This window comes from Drosophila subpulchrella, unplaced genomic scaffold (genome assembly GCF_014743375.2).
Source record: "Drosophila subpulchrella strain 33 F10 #4 breed RU33 unplaced genomic scaffold, RU_Dsub_v1.1 Primary Assembly Seq53, whole genome shotgun sequence".
NCBI classification, from domain to species: Eukaryota; Metazoa; Arthropoda; class Insecta; order Diptera; family Drosophilidae; genus Drosophila; species Drosophila subpulchrella.
The window spans coordinates 368,616-386,383 of NW_023665690.1; the positions used below are offsets into that span (position 1 = coordinate 368,616).

Genomic DNA, 17,768 nt, shown 5'->3' on the forward strand with positions numbered 1-17,768 from the left:
TTGTTCAAAATTAAGTTTTATATTAATGTGTTGTTTTTTAACGTTTCGGAATAAATTGATCACTTGTTCTTTAATTTATTGCTGAAATAATGCGATATCCAAGCATTCTTTATTGGAATTTGTGATTATATACGTTTCAATGCGATTGCGAAATGCACTTCTTATAAACCTTAAGTTATCACTTATTTGTGCACTAGATAACTGTTTATGCGAGTTGGTGCGTAAGTGGTGCGACCAACTAATTTTTGCAACATTTAGATTACAGACATCACAATAACGTATTTCACTAGCCGAACCATTGTTACTAGACGTAGGATTGTTACCAGTCGTAGGATTGTTACTAGACACATGATTGTTATTGTTATGCTTGTATTTATGTGCCGCCTTAATAGGCGCTATACTAAAAAATTCTTCCACAAAATTCGCAATTAACAACAACCATTTTTGTTTTTTTTTTGCTTGTCAATATTGATATAAATTTTATTATATTTCGTTTTTATTCCTCTTCTTGATAAAAGTTGAGAGTATAGTTGTCTCCATCAGTTCTTTGTTTGACGAACTTAAAGTTCCCCTTCGAAATGTGCTCCACGGCTAGCTTAGACAACGAGCTTAAACGCTCTGACAGAAAGACGACGAAGTCTTTACATTTTTAGGTTTTTTTGACTCTATAATTTTCATCAAGTGTGCCAAAAAGAAATTTAAGGGATTAACTTATTATGTCAAATAGTCCACGTTTCTGCCTATTTTGCTGATGAATAGTTATACCAAAGACTATAAAATACCAAGATGCGTAACGAGGAGTAAGAAAATGTACACAGGCGGCGTAATTTTTGCAAAGCAAGACTCGCACGTATGGGAATCTATTTTTAGAATGCCGTTGCTTTGCTTCCTTCTCTCTCCCCCTCTCTTGCTATCTCGTTCACGCGCTGTGAAAAAGTCGAAATTCAATTTTTGTCTCAATTGTCGATTCTTGAATTATGATGACGAAAAGGAATCGATGTAAAAGACGCATTGCTCATGTTGTGTATAAGCGGGCTGTGGCGCTCTGCGTATGTTGGTGACCCGTGGATAATGGATTTGAGTTCCACTCTGTTCCACTCTGTTCCACTCATTCTACTCTGAGGCTGGATACAACTTAATTATTTTTCATAGTTTTTTTTTATTTTAATATTTTTTAGTTGTACTTTTTTGATTATTTTTTTTAAATAATATTTTTGATAGACTTTTTTTATTTATTTTATTATTCTAAATTATGTTTTTATAGCCGAAAATGTCTTTTATATGTTCCAATTGGAATTTTAGGAATTAATCGCTTCTATAGATATATTTTTTTTGTGTATATTACATATCAAAGGTTTTAAAAAAATATCTAATAACTATAAAAATATGACACAATAAGCAATTCACTTTGACTCAAAGCGTAATGTGTACTCGAGAAAACGATTATTTATTATGTTTTGATGAATATGGTGAGTGCTTTGCATATTAAATGCAAATTTTCGATAAATAGATTAAAGCTTTACTGTTCCAAGATCCCCAGATATTTATTTATTTATGACGAAGTATATCAAGCTTATTGCTACTCTTACATTTGTCTGGGGAGTCTAGCCACTTACAATATTTGTACACCAAAACTCTAATCAATTTATCTAACATTAGCATTTTATGTGCATAGCACTCATCATTTTCATCAAACCACGATGAAAAATCGTTATTATCGACATTCGACACAAACAATCGACCAAAACATCGATTGAGTATTAAATAAATATATGATGGACGTTGATGCACTACGAGCAGTACAACCAAATGGCCCAACGACACCAAGCACGTGCTTGTTACGCGCGGGGCCCTTTTATCAATTTGGGCAAAAAATGCGAGTTCGCGAGGAAGATACAAAAAACCAATAGAAACGGGACACAAATGAAAATAAAAGAAGCAACTAAGAATGAAGCAAATGAGTTAAAATATTAGTCTTTAATAACGGGATAGAAGTTGAAGTGCAAGTTAAACGATAAAGGTTGTTATAATTATTAAAAAAAACGCGAAAGGGCTCGTGCAGACAAAAATTTGATGAACATCGTGGCAAATTTAGGGGATAATAATTTCGTGTTAGTCTAACAGGAACATTGAAAGTTAGGCGGTTTACAAGTTCAACAGAATCAATATCACCTCTAATAAGATTTTGCATAAAAATAGTACCAAGCATTGTTCTACGATTTACAAGTGTAGGTAAATTAAACAATAGTAATCTACTCTGATAGAAAGGTAGCCTTACGTTTTGATCCCAGTTCAAACTACGAAGGGCAAAAAGAAGAAATTTTGTTTTGTACCGACTCAATACGGTCAATATGCACTTAATATTGAGGACTCCAAAACAAAATAGGACGGACAAGGGAGGTAAATGACTACCCTGAGGCACACCAGATGTCACGTAGATCAATTTTGAAGCAGTGATCTTGAATATAACCCTCTGAGTCCTACCATTCAAATAAATTGAAATTAAAGTTAATAGAATAAGAGAAGAGAGTGGTTGACAGAGTCAAAGCCTTACTAAAATCTGTATATATAACGTCAGTCTGCAATTTTTTAAATCTGTGTATATAAGGTCAGTCTGTATTTTTTCTTAAATCCATTTATTAGAATAGATGACAATTCAAGAAGGTTGGTGGTGGTCGATCTTCGCTTAACAAAACCATGCTGACACGGTGATATTAGCGAGGAACATAAATGTTGCAAATGAGAAGTAATTTAGTAACTTAGAAATACCTCTATAATTCTATAATTCTGGGCATAAAAGAGTCCTTTCAGATAGTAGGAAAAACTGATGATGAAATAGACAAATTAAAAAGTTTAAAAATCGGTTTACATATGGTTGACGCACAAAACTTAAACACACACCCGGGGAGTCCATCTGGACCGGGAGAATAAGTTGGCGTTGTTGTTGCTAAGTCTCTTAAGAGAGAACTTTCCGTAATTGCAGGGGTAAAAATACAATTTGCCCTATTTAAGGGATTATGGTAGTTAGAATTTGACCAAGCAGCCGAACTATAAGTAGTTTGGAATAACTCGGCAAATAAATCAGCAATTTCAGAATCCATCGATGCCTCCATTGAGTTAAAACGTACCGATGAAGGCAATGCCGACGACATACGCTTGGCATTAACAAAGTTATAAAACTGCTTCGGATCATTTGAAAATTAAAATTTACATAGACTTAAATACATAGAATAGCAATGACTACTGAGAACATTAAAATCCGATCGAGCCACCACATATTTTGAAAAATCAGATGGCTTACCCGATTTTTTATACTTTTTGTAAGTGTTTGTTTTAAGGTTTTTAAGTCTTTGAAGCGAATTGGAAAACCAAGGAGACCTGATTAGCTTTGAAGGAAGCCTATCAGGAACGCATTCATTAAAAAAGTATTAGTAGTAGTAGTAAATTGTACAAGTCTGTCCAATTATATTGAGAAATCATATCGTTAAGTTTATTATAGTCATGTTTTCGAAAACATCTCATTTTAGTTGGAGAAACTAAAGGAGAGAGGGTATCAACGCATGGGAGGCAGGTTGTCAATTCCATTGTTGGATGATATCGGTCTTCAGGTACAACAAGAGCGTCAATTCTTGATATTGTGACTTCAGACGGGTCTGAAACAAACACAAGATCTAATTGTCTATTTAATGAATTCCGTATAAAGCTTATTTGCTGTAACGATAATTCTAAAATGCCATCTACAAAATCATGGACGGAAAAGGGTATAGCGACAAGTGAGTCAGTAGGAGGAGACCAAGAAATATCAGGGAGATTAAAGTCACCCAAAACAATTAAAAGGTCTCTGTTAGAAAGAAGGGATAGAACAGATTTTATCGCAGACAGATGGTGCTCATAAATTATTAAATCAGAGCCAGGTGGAATATAGGAACATGTAACAAAAATATATAAGGATTGCAAGGAAACTTTCACACTAACAAATTAAATTTCGTTATGGGTACCATAGTACATTTTTTCAGATGTTAGGCTAGTGGTAACGGCAATCAGCACACCGCCTCCAATACGTGAGGAGCGATCGGTCCTATAGGCATTAAAGTTATTTGACAGAACTTCAGAGTCAGATATCTCTGGTTTCAGCCAAGTTTCCGTAAAAGCCAAAATATCTGCAGTAAATGCAGAGGAGTCAGCATAAAGCTTGGGTAGCTTCATATTTAGTCCCCTAACATTTTGATAAGCCAAAAATAAACTTTTTAGTTTTTTGGCGCAGTGGAAAACATCGATGATGTTTTCAATCGTCTATTTTTAAAAAAATATATTGAAACATGGGCTGAAACCATGGACATTGTTTAAAACACCATTAATTAAAAAAGACCAACTGCATAAAAAAAAAAAGTTTTTCCCAGTCGGAGTTGAACTCCGACCTTCCATTCCCGCGGTTGAGCGACTACACCCCTGACCTACAGCCCATTAGCACCTCGCGTTTGACAAATGCGACATTGAGCCCTTATTGCAGCAGACCACACGAAATGATACACCCATACAACCAAAGAGCTTTACACGGATGACGCACACTAGCAAGATCGAAAATCCACACCAAAAATTTTGCCGTACATTCCGTTGTATGGCCGTTACTCATCTTGTAGTTTATATTATCTTTGGTTATACCATTTAATTCTTTCAGTAGTTTATTGTACAAATATTTCATTCTGGGCGAATCTGTGATTTTGTTACCAAAAGATTTAGTGATGATATTGATTTCCGTTAAATTAATTCTTAGACAGTAATGTTCATACACTACCGGTACTTGAACTGGAATGCTTGAGAAGAGTAAATAGCCAAGGTCGGAATCTGAGTTGGTTATTTGAATTTTTTGAGCGTGACCCGTTTTCAATAATAGAAACAACATCATTGTACAGAAGGTTCCTGTCGGAGTTCAACGACATTAGTTATCTTATGTTTCTTAAATTGTGTTTTGCAGTATTTGGTTTCCCTGCATCGATTAGTAAATTTGTAATGGTCTTCGTCTATTTTTTCTACATTTTTATTTGCTGTAATGGATTTTCTAATTTTCCTTTTTGAATTTGTCCTTTTCTGTATCCATTGTCAATGTTAAATTCCTGTCGATCTTCATTTAATTTATCTATTTTCCTTTCGGTGTATGAACAAACACTCTAAAATAGGTAGAGGCTGCAAATTACTCTAGTGTAGGTGGTATTAATAATTTCTCTGTATGTATTGTATGTATTTGAATAATTTCAAAATCTACATCGCTCTCATTATAAATGGTAATGTTTCTATGAATAAAATGAATAAGTAAAACCTGTTTGGCCTTTTCGAATGTCATTACATTACATTGAATTGTGGTAATGGAGTTACCGAATATTGTTGAATTCTCTACTTTATTTTTATCGGATTTAATGAAAACAAGGAAGAACGCTATAGTCGAGTGCCTCGACTATCAGATACCCGTTACTCAGCTAAAGGAACCAAAGGGAAATGGAGATAAGCAAGCAGCAAGGCAAGATTGAAATGCGCCACCTACCGGCGGTAGACAGATTTAAGCGTTATGGGCGTTAGGGTGGGCGTGGCAAATATTTTTTTGGGTCAATCGATAGGTATAGACGAGACTAATACAGTTCAGTTAAAATGTTCTATCTAGCATGAAAATTGTGGGCGCCACAGGTTTGTGCGGTTTGTGGGCGTTAGAGTGGGCGTGGCATATTCGCGTAACAAACTTGCGCTGCGCACAAGGCTAAATCTGAGATCCCAATTCTCTATCTTAGATAGTTTCCGAGATATCCACGTTCATATTTACGATTTTTTGAAGTTTTTGGGCGTAAAAGTGGGCGTGGCAAATTTTTTTTTATCAATCGATAGGTATTGATGAGAACAATGCATTTCAGTTAAAATTTTTATTCTAGCATCAAAACTGTAGGAGCCACAGTTTTGGGCGGTTTGTGGGCGTTAGAGTGGGCGTGGCACTCTACTGAAACAAACTTGCGCTGCGTAAGAAGCTCAGGAATCTGCACGCCAAATCTCAATAGCCTAGCTCTCATAGTTTCCGAGATCTCAGCGTTCATCCGGACAGACGGACATGGCTAGATCGACTCGGCTAGTGATCCTGATCAAGAATATATATACTTTATGGGGTCGGAAACGCTTCCTTCTGCCTGTTACATACTTTCCGACGAATCTAGTATACCCTTTTACTCTACGAGTAACGGGTATAATTATTTGTTTCTTGAAATGGTTTATTGGTATTTCTGTTAAATGAATAAGGTTACTATTGTCTTCTTCTGCACTATGTTGAGTAACTTCACTATGATGATTTTCTTCAATTTGAATTTTTGGTAATGCATCAGCAACTGAATTTTCCTTCCCTTTAATACGGTCGATTTTAAATTGGTATTCGTTTAATTTAGCTCTCCACCCTTGTAACTTGGTGTTTTGACTTAAACACTTGGCATTCGGTTATTTTAAGGTATGCAACCATCTAAGACGTTGATGGTCATTAGCAATGAGAAAATGTCGTCCTAGTAAATAATGTCGAAAAGTTTTAGTGTTCCAAACTATGGCGAGTAATTCCTTTTCGATAGCACTGTGATTTAAAGGATATAGGATGGCCATTTTGAGAAAGCACGGCTCCAGGGGCTAAATTACTGGCACCTGTGGTTAAAGTGAATTTTGTTTTTCGAAATCGGGTAATTGGAGAATTGGTTCTCTAATTATTAAAGCTTTAAGTTTTTTGAATGCTTCTATGGAGTCGAGATTTTGTGTATCTGTGTTTCCTCCTTTTTTTAAACATTTGGTCATTGGTTTTGCTTTGTCTGCGTAGTTTGGGATAAATTTACGATAATAGCCTGTTAATCCAAGGAATGATCTGATCTCTTTTACTTTTGTTGGGATTGGATATGAAACTATGGCTTTAACTTTAAGGGGGTTTGGATTTATGCCATTAGGGGTTACGATGTGACCAAGAAAGCTAGCTTCTTTTTTTAAGAATTCACATTTGTCTAACTGCAATTTTAAATTGGCTTCTGCAAGTTTGAAAAAACTAGTTGTAATGCATTTAAGTGTTCGGTAAGGGATGTGGAAAAAATTATAGTATCATCTAAATACACTAAACAGTGTTTGTTGAGCAACGGTCGAAGGATATTATTCATGCACCATTGAAAAGAAGCGGGTGCATTTTTAAGGCCAAATGGCATTCGGAGATATTCGTTATGACCGCTGTTGGTGGAAAATGCAGTTTTCTGGGTCCATTTCTATTTGATGAAATCCCTTTGCCAAATCGATAGTAGTAAAATATTGGAATTTCCTATAATCAATTACTACTCTATACTTCATTTTACCAGAAGCATCAGTTTTTTTTGGGTACCACCCAGGTAGGACTATTGTATGGTGAATTACTTTCTCTAATTATTCCCTGACTAAGCATTTCTTGCACTTGGTTTTCGACTTCAATTTCGTGCGCTTGAGCAAGTGGGTACTGTTTTGAATAAATTGGGTAACTATGTGTTTTATTTAGTACGTGTTTTGTAGCATTTGTAAATGATAGATTGTCTCCTTCTTCATATTGAAGATTTTGGAATTTACTTAATAAACCTTTCAACCTTGTAACGTCCTACTGATTCAGGTGATCTAATCGAAATAATTCAAAATACATTTTTTTTATTGATTCCTGAGCTGATTTTTTAATTGGTTCTGGTGCCTTTTGAATATACAAATTTTGGTTTTTTTCTGATATTAAAGTAATTAACTTGTATATTTTATCAAAAAGGGATACAGTGCTGTTTTTGTAATTTATAATTGATTGTGCATTTTTCAACAATTTTCGGCCAATCAGTATATAGTAATTATTAGAAAAACTGTGTACATAAAATGGTTCATTTGTTTTAAAAATACTATTGCTGGGTAACATAATCAAGTTGTTCAATGTAATAGGACCATTTGATGTCAAAACTTCACATTTATTATTTTGAATGGGAAGACGAAATATATTTTTATTGATCATATTTATTGTGGATCCTGTGTCTATAAGGCATTTGTATGTGCAACCTTTGTATGCTATTTCTATGTACTGGTGTTGTCCGGGGCTGCTAACCGAAAATTTTCGTTTGGTTCTGAGCTATTTTGATTTTGTTCTTTTGTATTTTGGATGGATTGTATCTGTTGTTGCCCTTCATTAATCAACATAGTATTGATTGTGGTCATAATACTGTTGTTCATAATAATAAGGTTTGCATTTTTATTACGGATTTCTAGATTTTTATTTAATTCAAAATTAATATGTTCTTCATATATTCCCTCATTTTGTGCGTATCTTTATGAGCCAAAATAGTGAATAATTGTATTGGTAATTTTCTGATCCGTATTTTAATCTTTGATCGCCTGTACATAAATAAGAAAATCTTGTTGGTTACCTTCCAGATGCAATTTCAAATTCAGTAGTTGACGTCGTGTTTCCGCTTCTTCGCAGAATGCTCTCAGATTTCCCTTATAAGGTGTCTCCCCGAAGTTCTCCAGTAGTTTTTAGTTCGGTGTTTGCGCTTTTAATTCTGCAATTAGTCTCGATTTAAGGGTAGGCCAGTCTTCGATGTTCGGAAGGCCCAATAATCGTGAATCTAAGTTTCTTTCAATGGCTCCAAGTAAAATCCTCTAATGACGCACATCATCATTAGTTTGGTAGAGTGAAATTACATAGTCCACTCTGCTGATGAAGGTGTAGAGGGTTTCTTTATCACCCTTAAATGGCATGATGTCTTTTAGTTGCCGACGACCCTTCAGCAAGGTTGTTGTCGTTTAGCGCCACGATTTGGGGAGCGGCTATATTTGGTTGCTCCATTGTTATTGTAAAGTTGTGATTTCATTGTTACAGTAAAAATAAAAGTTTTGTTTTAGTGTTTGTTTAACTTAGTTTTTTTTTAATTGTACATGTTATTATTTTTATTTTTGTAACTGCTAGTTGCCTTTTGACTTATTGTGTTTTTTAGTTTTGTTTTTAATCTTCCACTTTTTGTTGGAAAACCGAATTGGAATTATATTCCAAGTTGAGGGTTGAAGGGTCGCATAATTATTAATCGAGAACTGAATTATAAAATTTTATTTATTTTCCACTCGACGTTATTTTTTTTCGAATACTATTTGTATCCTACCGACTGCGCTAGTAAAATGTTTATTATTTGAATGAGTCGAACTAATGACCCGTCAGTTGACTAAGGACAACGCTATGGAGAATAAATTAAGGAAGATTTAGTTTAACGTCTTTATTCGATTGATCTCAGCTTAAGACTAATTTCTTGTGACAAAAATCGTTCTTGTGCTACCCTTTGTTTACAAAAGTTTGGGATATTGATTGTACATAAGTTTGGGATCGAGTCTCCCGCTTGGGATATTGATTTTATACAATATTTTTGAGAGTAAGAGTGCTACTCAGGGTGCGTCAATTAGTGATTTATGTTATTAAAAAACCGCATTGCCTGCTCCGGATGTGGATTGTTTACATTAATTCAGCGTGGGATCGCCTACGCTGCATATTCTTATATCTTGGTACATAACTGAATATGTGAATATGTCACTATATATATATATATATCAATAAAGACTTATTTAGACTTTAGACTTTAGACACAACGATCGTGTGCATTGGGAAGGGGAAGTGGGTGGGGAAGTGGGAGGGGAAGTGGAACGATAAAGTAGGAATTATAAAATGCTAAGAAGGGAGAAATGAGGATGGTAAAGGAGGATGGAGAATATTCTAGAAAATTAAAAAGTGTTTCAGAATCGACTACCGGTATAAAAAGTGTTTCAAAATCGACTTCCGGTATAACAATGTGCCAAAACCGGTATAAAAAGCGTGCCAGAATCGACTTCCGGTATAAAAATAGAACCTACATACAAAACCGGGCCAGAACCGACATAAAAAAAACCGTACCAGAACCGACATAAAAAACCGTGCCAGAACCGACTACTACTACTACTATTTATACCCGTTACTCGTATAGTAAAAGGGTATACTAGATTCGTCGGAAAGTATGTAACAGGCAGAAGGAAGCGTTTCCGACCCCATAAAGTATATATATTCTTGATCACCGTCTGTCCGTCTGCCCGTATGAACGCTGAGATCTCGGAAACTATAATAGCTACAGTACTGGGATTAGGCATGCAGATTCCTGAGATTCCTGCGCAGCGCAAGTTTGTTTCAGCAGAGTGCCACGCCCACTCTAACGCACACAAACCGCCCAAAAAAACGGTGGCTCCTACAGATTTGATGCTAGAATAAATATTTTGACTGAAATGTATTGTTCTCGTCAATACCTATCGATTGACCCAAAAAAAAGTTTGCCACGCCCACTTTAACGCCCATAAACTTCAAAAAATAGTAAATATGAACGTGGATATTTTGGATACTATCAAAGATATAGAATATGGATCTCAGATTTAGATTCCGTAGCCTTGTACGCAGCGCATGTTTGTTACGCGAATATGCCACGCCCACAAACCGCCCAAGCCTATGGCGCCCACAATTTTCATGCTAGATACAAAATTTTAACTGAAATGTATTGGTCTCGTCAATACCTTGCCACGCCCACTCTAACGCCCATAACGCTTAAATCTGTCGTCCACCCACATATCCATATATAGAGATCACGGGTAGGTGGCGCATTTCAATCTCGCTTTCCTGCTTGCATATATCCATTTCCCTTTGGTCCCTTAAGCTGAGTAACGGGTATCTGATAGTCGAGGTACTTGACTATAGCGTTCTTCCTTGTTATACCCTTGCAGAGGGTATATTGATTTCAGTCAGAAGTTTGCAACGCAGTGAAGGAGACGTTTCCGACCCCATAAAGTATATATATTCTTGATCAGCATGACTAGACGAGTCGATCTAGCCATGTCCGTCTGTCCGTCTGTCCGTCCGTTTCTACGCAAACTAGTCTCTCAGTTTTAAAGCTATCGGGCTGAAACTTTGCCAAAAGTCTTATATCTTTTGCAGGTAGTATATAAGTCGGAACCAGCCGGATCGGACAAATATATCTTATAGCTCCCATAGGAATTTTTTAAATTATATCCTTGGTGTTTTTTAACATATAACCTCCTACGCTTGGAAATACCATTTTTTAATTATTAATTAATTTTATTAAAATTGGACGAATATATCATACAGCTGCCATAGGAAAGATCGGAAAATTGGTAGGAAAATAATATGAAACAAATTATAGCTTCGGTGCTTTTAAACATATAACCTCCTACGCTTGGAAATAACATTTTTCAATTAGTTCTGAATTTGGAATTTAATTTTATCAAAATCGGACGACTATATCATATAGCTGCCATTGGAACGATCGGAAAATTGGTGGGAAAATAATATGAAACAAATTATAGCTTCGATGTTTTTTGACATATTATCTATTGGGACTATTGGCAATATCATTTTTTGTATTTTTAAATGTAATAATTATAACTGCAAGGGTATACAAACTTCGGCTTGCCGAAGTTAACTTTCTTTCTTGTTTTTTATTTATTTTCTAAAAACCGGAATGCTCTGTATATGCATTGCTCCGATAGAAACGACCTGCAAGGGTACATAAACTTCGGCTTGACGAAGATATCCTTCTTTCTTGTTATACCAGTTACTCGTAGAGTAAAAGGGTATACTAGATTCGTCGGAAAGTATGTACCAGGTAGAAGGAAGCGTTTCCGAACCCATAAAGTATATATATTCTTGATAAGGATAATTAGCCGAGTCGCAGCGCTAGTTTATTTCAGCAGGGTGCCACGCCCACAAACGACTATAACACCCAAATTTTTTTATATTTTGTAAAAATTCAAATGAGATTTAATAGGACCATTTGATGTCAAAACTTCACATTTATTATTTTGAATGGGAAGACGAAATATATTTTTATTGATCATATTTATTGTGGATCCTGTGTCTATAAGGCATTTGTATGTGCAACCTTTGTATGCTATTTCTATGTACTGGTGTTGTCCGGGGCTGCTAACCGAAAATTTTCGTTTGGTTCTGAGCTATTTTGATTTTCTTCTTTTGCATTTTGGATGGATTGTATCTGTTGTTGCCCTTCATTAATCAACATAGTATTGATTGTGGTCATAATACTGTTGTTCATAATAATAAGGTTTGCATTTTTATTACGGATTTCTAGATTTTTATTTAATTCAAAATTAATATGTTCTTCATATATTCCCTCATTTTGTGCGTATCTTTATGAGCCAAAATAGTGAATAATTGTATTGGTAATTTTCTGATCCGTATTTTAATCTTTGATCGCCTGTACATAAATAAGAAAATCTTGTTGGTTACCTTCCAGATGCAATTTCAAATTCAGTAGTTGACGTCGTGTTTCCGCTTCTTCGCAGAATGCTCTCAGATTTCCCTTATAAGGTGTCTCCCCGAAGTTCTCCAGTAGTTTTTAGTTCGGTGTTTGCGCTTTTAATTCTGCAATTAGTCTCGATTTAAGGGTAGGCCAGTCTTCGATGCTCGGAAGGCCCAATAATCGTGAATCTAAGTTTCTTTCAATGGCTCCAAGTAAAATCCTCTAATGACGCACATCATCATTAGTTTGGTAGAGTGAAATTACATAGTCCACTCTGCTGATGAAGGTGTAGAGGGTTTCTTTATCACCCTTAAATGGCATGATGTCTTTTAGTTGCCGACGACCCTTCAGCAAGGTTGTTGTCGTTTAGCGCCACGATTTGGGGAGCGGCTATATTTGGTTGCTCCATTGTTATTGTAAAGTTGTGATTTCATTGTTACAGTAAAAATAAAAGTTTTGTTTTAGTGTTTGTTTAACTTAGTTTTTTTTTAATTGTACATGTTATTATTTTTATTTTTGTAACTGCTAGTTGCCTTTTGACTTATTGTGTTTTTTAGTTTTGTTTTTAATCTTCCACTTTTTGTTGGAAAACCGAATTGGAATTATATTCCAAGTTGAGGGTTGAAGGGTCGCATAATTATTAATCGAGAACTGAATTATAAAATTTTATTTATTTTCCACTCGACGTTATTTTTTTTCGAATACTATTTGTATCCTACCGACTGCGCTAGTAAAATGTTTATTATTTGAATGAGTCGAACTAATGACCCGTCAGTTGACTAAGGACAACGCTATGGAGAATAAATTAAGGAAGATTTAGTTTAACGTCTTTATTCGATTGATCTCAGCTTAAGACTAATTTCTTGTGACAAAAATCGTTCTTGTGCTACCCTTTGTTTACAAAAGTTTGGGATATTGATTGTACATAAGTTTGGGATCGAGTCTCCCGCTTGGGATATTGATTTTATACAATATTTTTGAGAGTAAGAGTGCTACTCAGGGTGCGTCAATTAGTGATTTATGTTATTAAAAAACCGCATTGCCTGCTCCGGATGTGGATTGTTTACATTAATTCAGCGTGGGATCGCCTACGCTGCATATTCTTATATCTTGGTACATAACTGAATATGTGAATATGTCACTATATATATATATATATCAATAAAGACTTATTTAGACTTTAGACTTTAGACACAACGATCGTGTGCATTGGGAAGGGGAAGTGGGTGGGGAAGTGGGAGGGGAAGTGGAACGATAAAGTAGGAATTATAAAATGCTAAGAAGGGAGAAATGAGGATGGTAAAGGAGGATGGAGAATATTCTAGAAAATTAAAAAGTGTTTCAGAATCGACTACCGGTATAAAAAGTGTTTCAAAATCGACTTCCGGTATAACAATGTGCCAAAACCGGTATAAAAAGCGTGCCAGAATCGACTTCCGGTATAAAAATAGAACCTACATACAAAACCGGGCCAGAACCGACATAAAAAAAACCGTACCAGAACCGACATAAAAAACCGTGCCAGAACCGACTACTACTACTACTATTTATACCCGTTACTCGTATAGTAAAAGGGTATACTAGATTCGTCGGAAAGTATGTAACAGGCAGAAGGAAGCGTTTCCGACCCCATAAAGTATATATATTCTTGATCACCGTCTGTCCGTCTGTCCGTATGAACGCTGAGATCTCGGAAACTATAATAGCTACAGTACTGGGATTAGGCATGCAGATTCCTGAGATTCCTGCGCAGCGCAAGTTTGTTTCAGCAGAGTGCCACGCCCACTCTAACGCACACAAACCGCCCAAAAAAACGGTGGCTCCTACAGATTTGATGCTAGAATAAATATTTTGACTGAAATGTATTGTTCTCGTCAATACCTATCGATTGACCCAAAAAAAAGTTTGCCACGCCCACTTTAACGCCCATAAACTTCAAAAAATAGTAAATATGAACGTGGATATTTTGGATACTATCAAAGATATAGAATATGGATCTCAGATTTAGATTCCGTAGCCTTGTACGCAGCGCATGTTTGTTACGCGAATATGCCACGCCCACAAACCGCCCAAGCCTATGGCGCCCACAATTTTCATGCTAGATACAAAATTTTAACTGAAATGTATTGGTCTCGTCAATACCTTGCCACGCCCACTCTAACGCCCATAACGCTTAAATCTGTCGTCCACCCACATATCCATATATAGAGATCACGGGTAGGTGGCGCATTTCAATCTCGCTTTGCTGCTTGCATATATCCATTTCCCTTTGGTCCCTTAAGCTGAGTAACGGGTATCTGATAGTCGAGGTACTTGACTATAGCGTTCTTCCTTGTTATACCCTTGCAGAGGGTATATTGATTTCAGTCAGAAGTTTGCAACGCAGTGAAGGAGACGTTTCCGACCCCATAAAGTATATATATTCTTGATCAGCATGACTAGACGAGTCGATCTAGCCATGTCCGTCTGTCCGTCTGTCCGTCCGTTTCTACGCAAACTAGTCTCTCAGTTTTAAAGCTATCGGGCTGAAACTTTGCCAAAAGTCTTATATCTTTTGCAGGTAGTATATAAGTCGGAACCAGCCGGATCGGACAAATATATCTTATAGCTCCCATAGGAATTTTTTAAATTATATCCTTGGTGTTTTTTAACATATAACCTCCTACGCTTGGAAATACCATTTTTTACTTATTAATTAATTTTATTAAAATTGGACGAATATATCATACAGCTGCCATAGGAAAGATCGGAAAATTGGTAGGAAAATAATATGAAACAAATTATAGCTTCGGTGCTTTTAAACATATAACCTCCTACGCTTGGAAATAACATTTTTCAATTAGTTCTGAATTTGGAATTTAATTTTATCAAAATCGGACGACTATATCATATAGCTGCCATTGGAACGATCGGAAAATTGGTGGGAAAATAATATGAAACAAATTATAGCTTCGATGTTTTTTGACATATTATCTATTGGGACTATTGGCAATATCATTTTTTGTATTTTTAAATGTAATAATTATAACTGCAAGGGTATACAAACTTCGGCTTGCCGAAGTTAACTTTCTTTCTTGTTTTTTATTTATTTTCTAAAAACCGGAATGCTCTGTATATGCATTGCTCCGATAGAAACGACCTGCAAGGGTACATAAACTTCGGCTTGACGAAGAAATCCTTCTTTCTTGTTATACCAGTTACTCGTAGAGTAAAAGGGTATACTAGATTCGTCGGAAAGTATGTACCAGGTAGAAGGAAGCGTTTCCGAACCCATAAAGTATATATATTCTTGATAAGGATAATTAGCCGAGTCGCAGCGCTAGTTTATTTCAGCAGGGTGCCACGCCCACAAACGACTATAACACCCAAATTTTTTTATATTTTGTAAAAATTCAAATGAGATTTAGTTCTTATCAATTAATGCATCATGTCACATAGGAAGGGGGTGGGGTAGGGAGATAAGATAAAGTTTCTTAAGCAGTGGTGTCCACACACAAACAATAATACGTAAGACTTGCATTTGTGTGCGTAAATGTAAGGCGCTTGCCAAAGCCACATGACCGTTTACAGGTCGGTGTCGCGGCAGAGAGCCGGCAGAGGACTACCAGACTCGCAAGTCAGGCCAGTGGGCACCACTGTTTAAAGTAAAGGTTCATCCTAATTCGATCCGATTATCCGATTTTTACAAACTCTCATATACAATTTTATAAAATGGGGGTGAGGGTATGGCCTTAAAAGTTGTACTAAAAAAGCAGCCCTAATGACATAGTCTTAAATACCTAAGCATGTACATATACAACAGTATTAAATTGTTATTTTTTAAAATTTTTTTTTAGATTTGCATTTTCTTGAGTGTCTGCAGTTATCCCGCATCGCGGGATGTCACTTAAATCCCCTGCGATACTGTCTAGCCTCAGTGGCCACAGCATTCGCTGATGTTTCGAGAACTTACCAGCTGGCCTACTGTTATACAGTTTTGCATAGTAGCCCTCGGCGTAAACTACCCATTGTTTCCGTCCGTGGAAAATGTAAGACCGAGGAAAAGCTTGAAACGTTATTCCCCTTCAACCACTATGTGCTAAAGCTGTAAGTATTCATCATATAATTCCTTATATGCCAATATACAAAAGTCCTTATTCATTTTAAGATCGAAGAAGTATATTGAGGCCAACTTCATAGTTCACCAATGCAAAGGCACGGATAATTGTGTGTGTGGCTCTACCAATAAGTCCCTTTCTACACCACCAGATGACGAGGAGGACGATTTCATTATATCGGACATGCTAAAGCATTTGGAAATGTCTACGAAGCAATAGTTTGACAAAAACGGCACCCTTTCATCTTCACCGTCTTCCGCGACTTACCATTTAACTTATTTAAGAAATGTGATGAAGTTATGGACTCTAAGTTACCTTTACCAGTGAAAAAACAGTTTCAACGAATTTATTTGTCTTTAAAAAACATACGTGTAATTAATAAACGAAAACCAAAGGGAACACCAGCCTTGTGAGATTTTTGTATTCGTTCATTATCTATATCGTTTTAATTGGTCTACGCGTCGTCCCTCTCCCCTTACCCAGGATGAGAGTTCTGTGGACAGAGAGTGCAGTCATGCTTTAAAAACTCTCCGATTTTAGTTTACGTTTTTAGCATACAAACTAGGAGAGCGGCCGGAAATTCCTCGAGGAGGCGACGGACAAAGGCTGACCCTATTAGGAAGAGCAGCGTACTGACGAGAACGCCAGAAAAAGTGTGAAGTACGAGGGCAAGAGGCCTAGCTCCCGCTCAGCAGGAGAGGCAAGCAGCCCAAAAGCTGCCGGATTAGACCTGGGTATGAAAGCCAGGGAGTTTGAGGAAGCTAATGCGATGCACAAGGCACCGGCAACAAAGCCAGTAAAAGGGAAAAAGAACCAACCTCAGGCAGAGAGCAAAAGCGATTTTTTGAGATCTGGGAAAAGCCAAAAGACAACTGGTCAAGCAGAAGATTCCTTGACTTCTGGTTCAGCTCAAGTTTGTTATCCGAATACATTCTGCCCACAACGCTAATGGCTGTCGCTAATGTCTTGTAAAAGTGTATTTGAAATTTGGTTTTGTTTATCAAAAACCATTGTAATGAACTTTTTTTTTATATTTTTGCTCCGTACGAAATTAGTGAGACTAGCTCAGTAGATTTGTGCGTTCGTCCCACCATATTTATGGTTAACGTGGCCGACCGGCTAAACAGTAACAACAGTTCAGAATTTTGGTTATGAGGCGTTTATAAACGGCTCCGGATCCAAAGTGTATGGAATTGTGCTGATGCTTCTCGTGCGACGACGTCTCGGTGATCCTTCGTGCTTGTTGGCCTCCGCCGCACCGGATACTTCCACTGCCAGTCGTAAGAGATGGCGAAGAGTTGGGCTGTTGGGGCTTAGGGATGGGACAACGTTCTCT

The 17,768-nt window shown here is 36.5% G+C and overlaps 1 protein-coding gene across 2 annotated transcripts in view; it reads left to right on the forward strand.

The window, feature by feature from the left end:
- The window catches only part of LOC119562497 (RNA polymerase I-specific transcription initiation factor RRN3-like), a 64,874-nt gene extending 48,058 nt beyond the window's left edge, over nt 1-16,816 (forward strand). For both annotated transcript variants that reach the window (XM_037875705.1, XM_037875706.1), the window contains exons 5-6: nt 16,172-16,421; nt 16,483-16,816. In XM_037875705.1, coding sequence (XP_037731633.1) covers nt 16,172-16,421; nt 16,483-16,651 — 419 coding nt within the window. In that variant the 3' untranslated portion in view covers nt 16,652-16,816. The remainder of the gene's footprint in view (nt 1-16,171; nt 16,422-16,482) is intronic.
- Nucleotides 16,817-17,768: the final 952 nt, after the last annotated feature.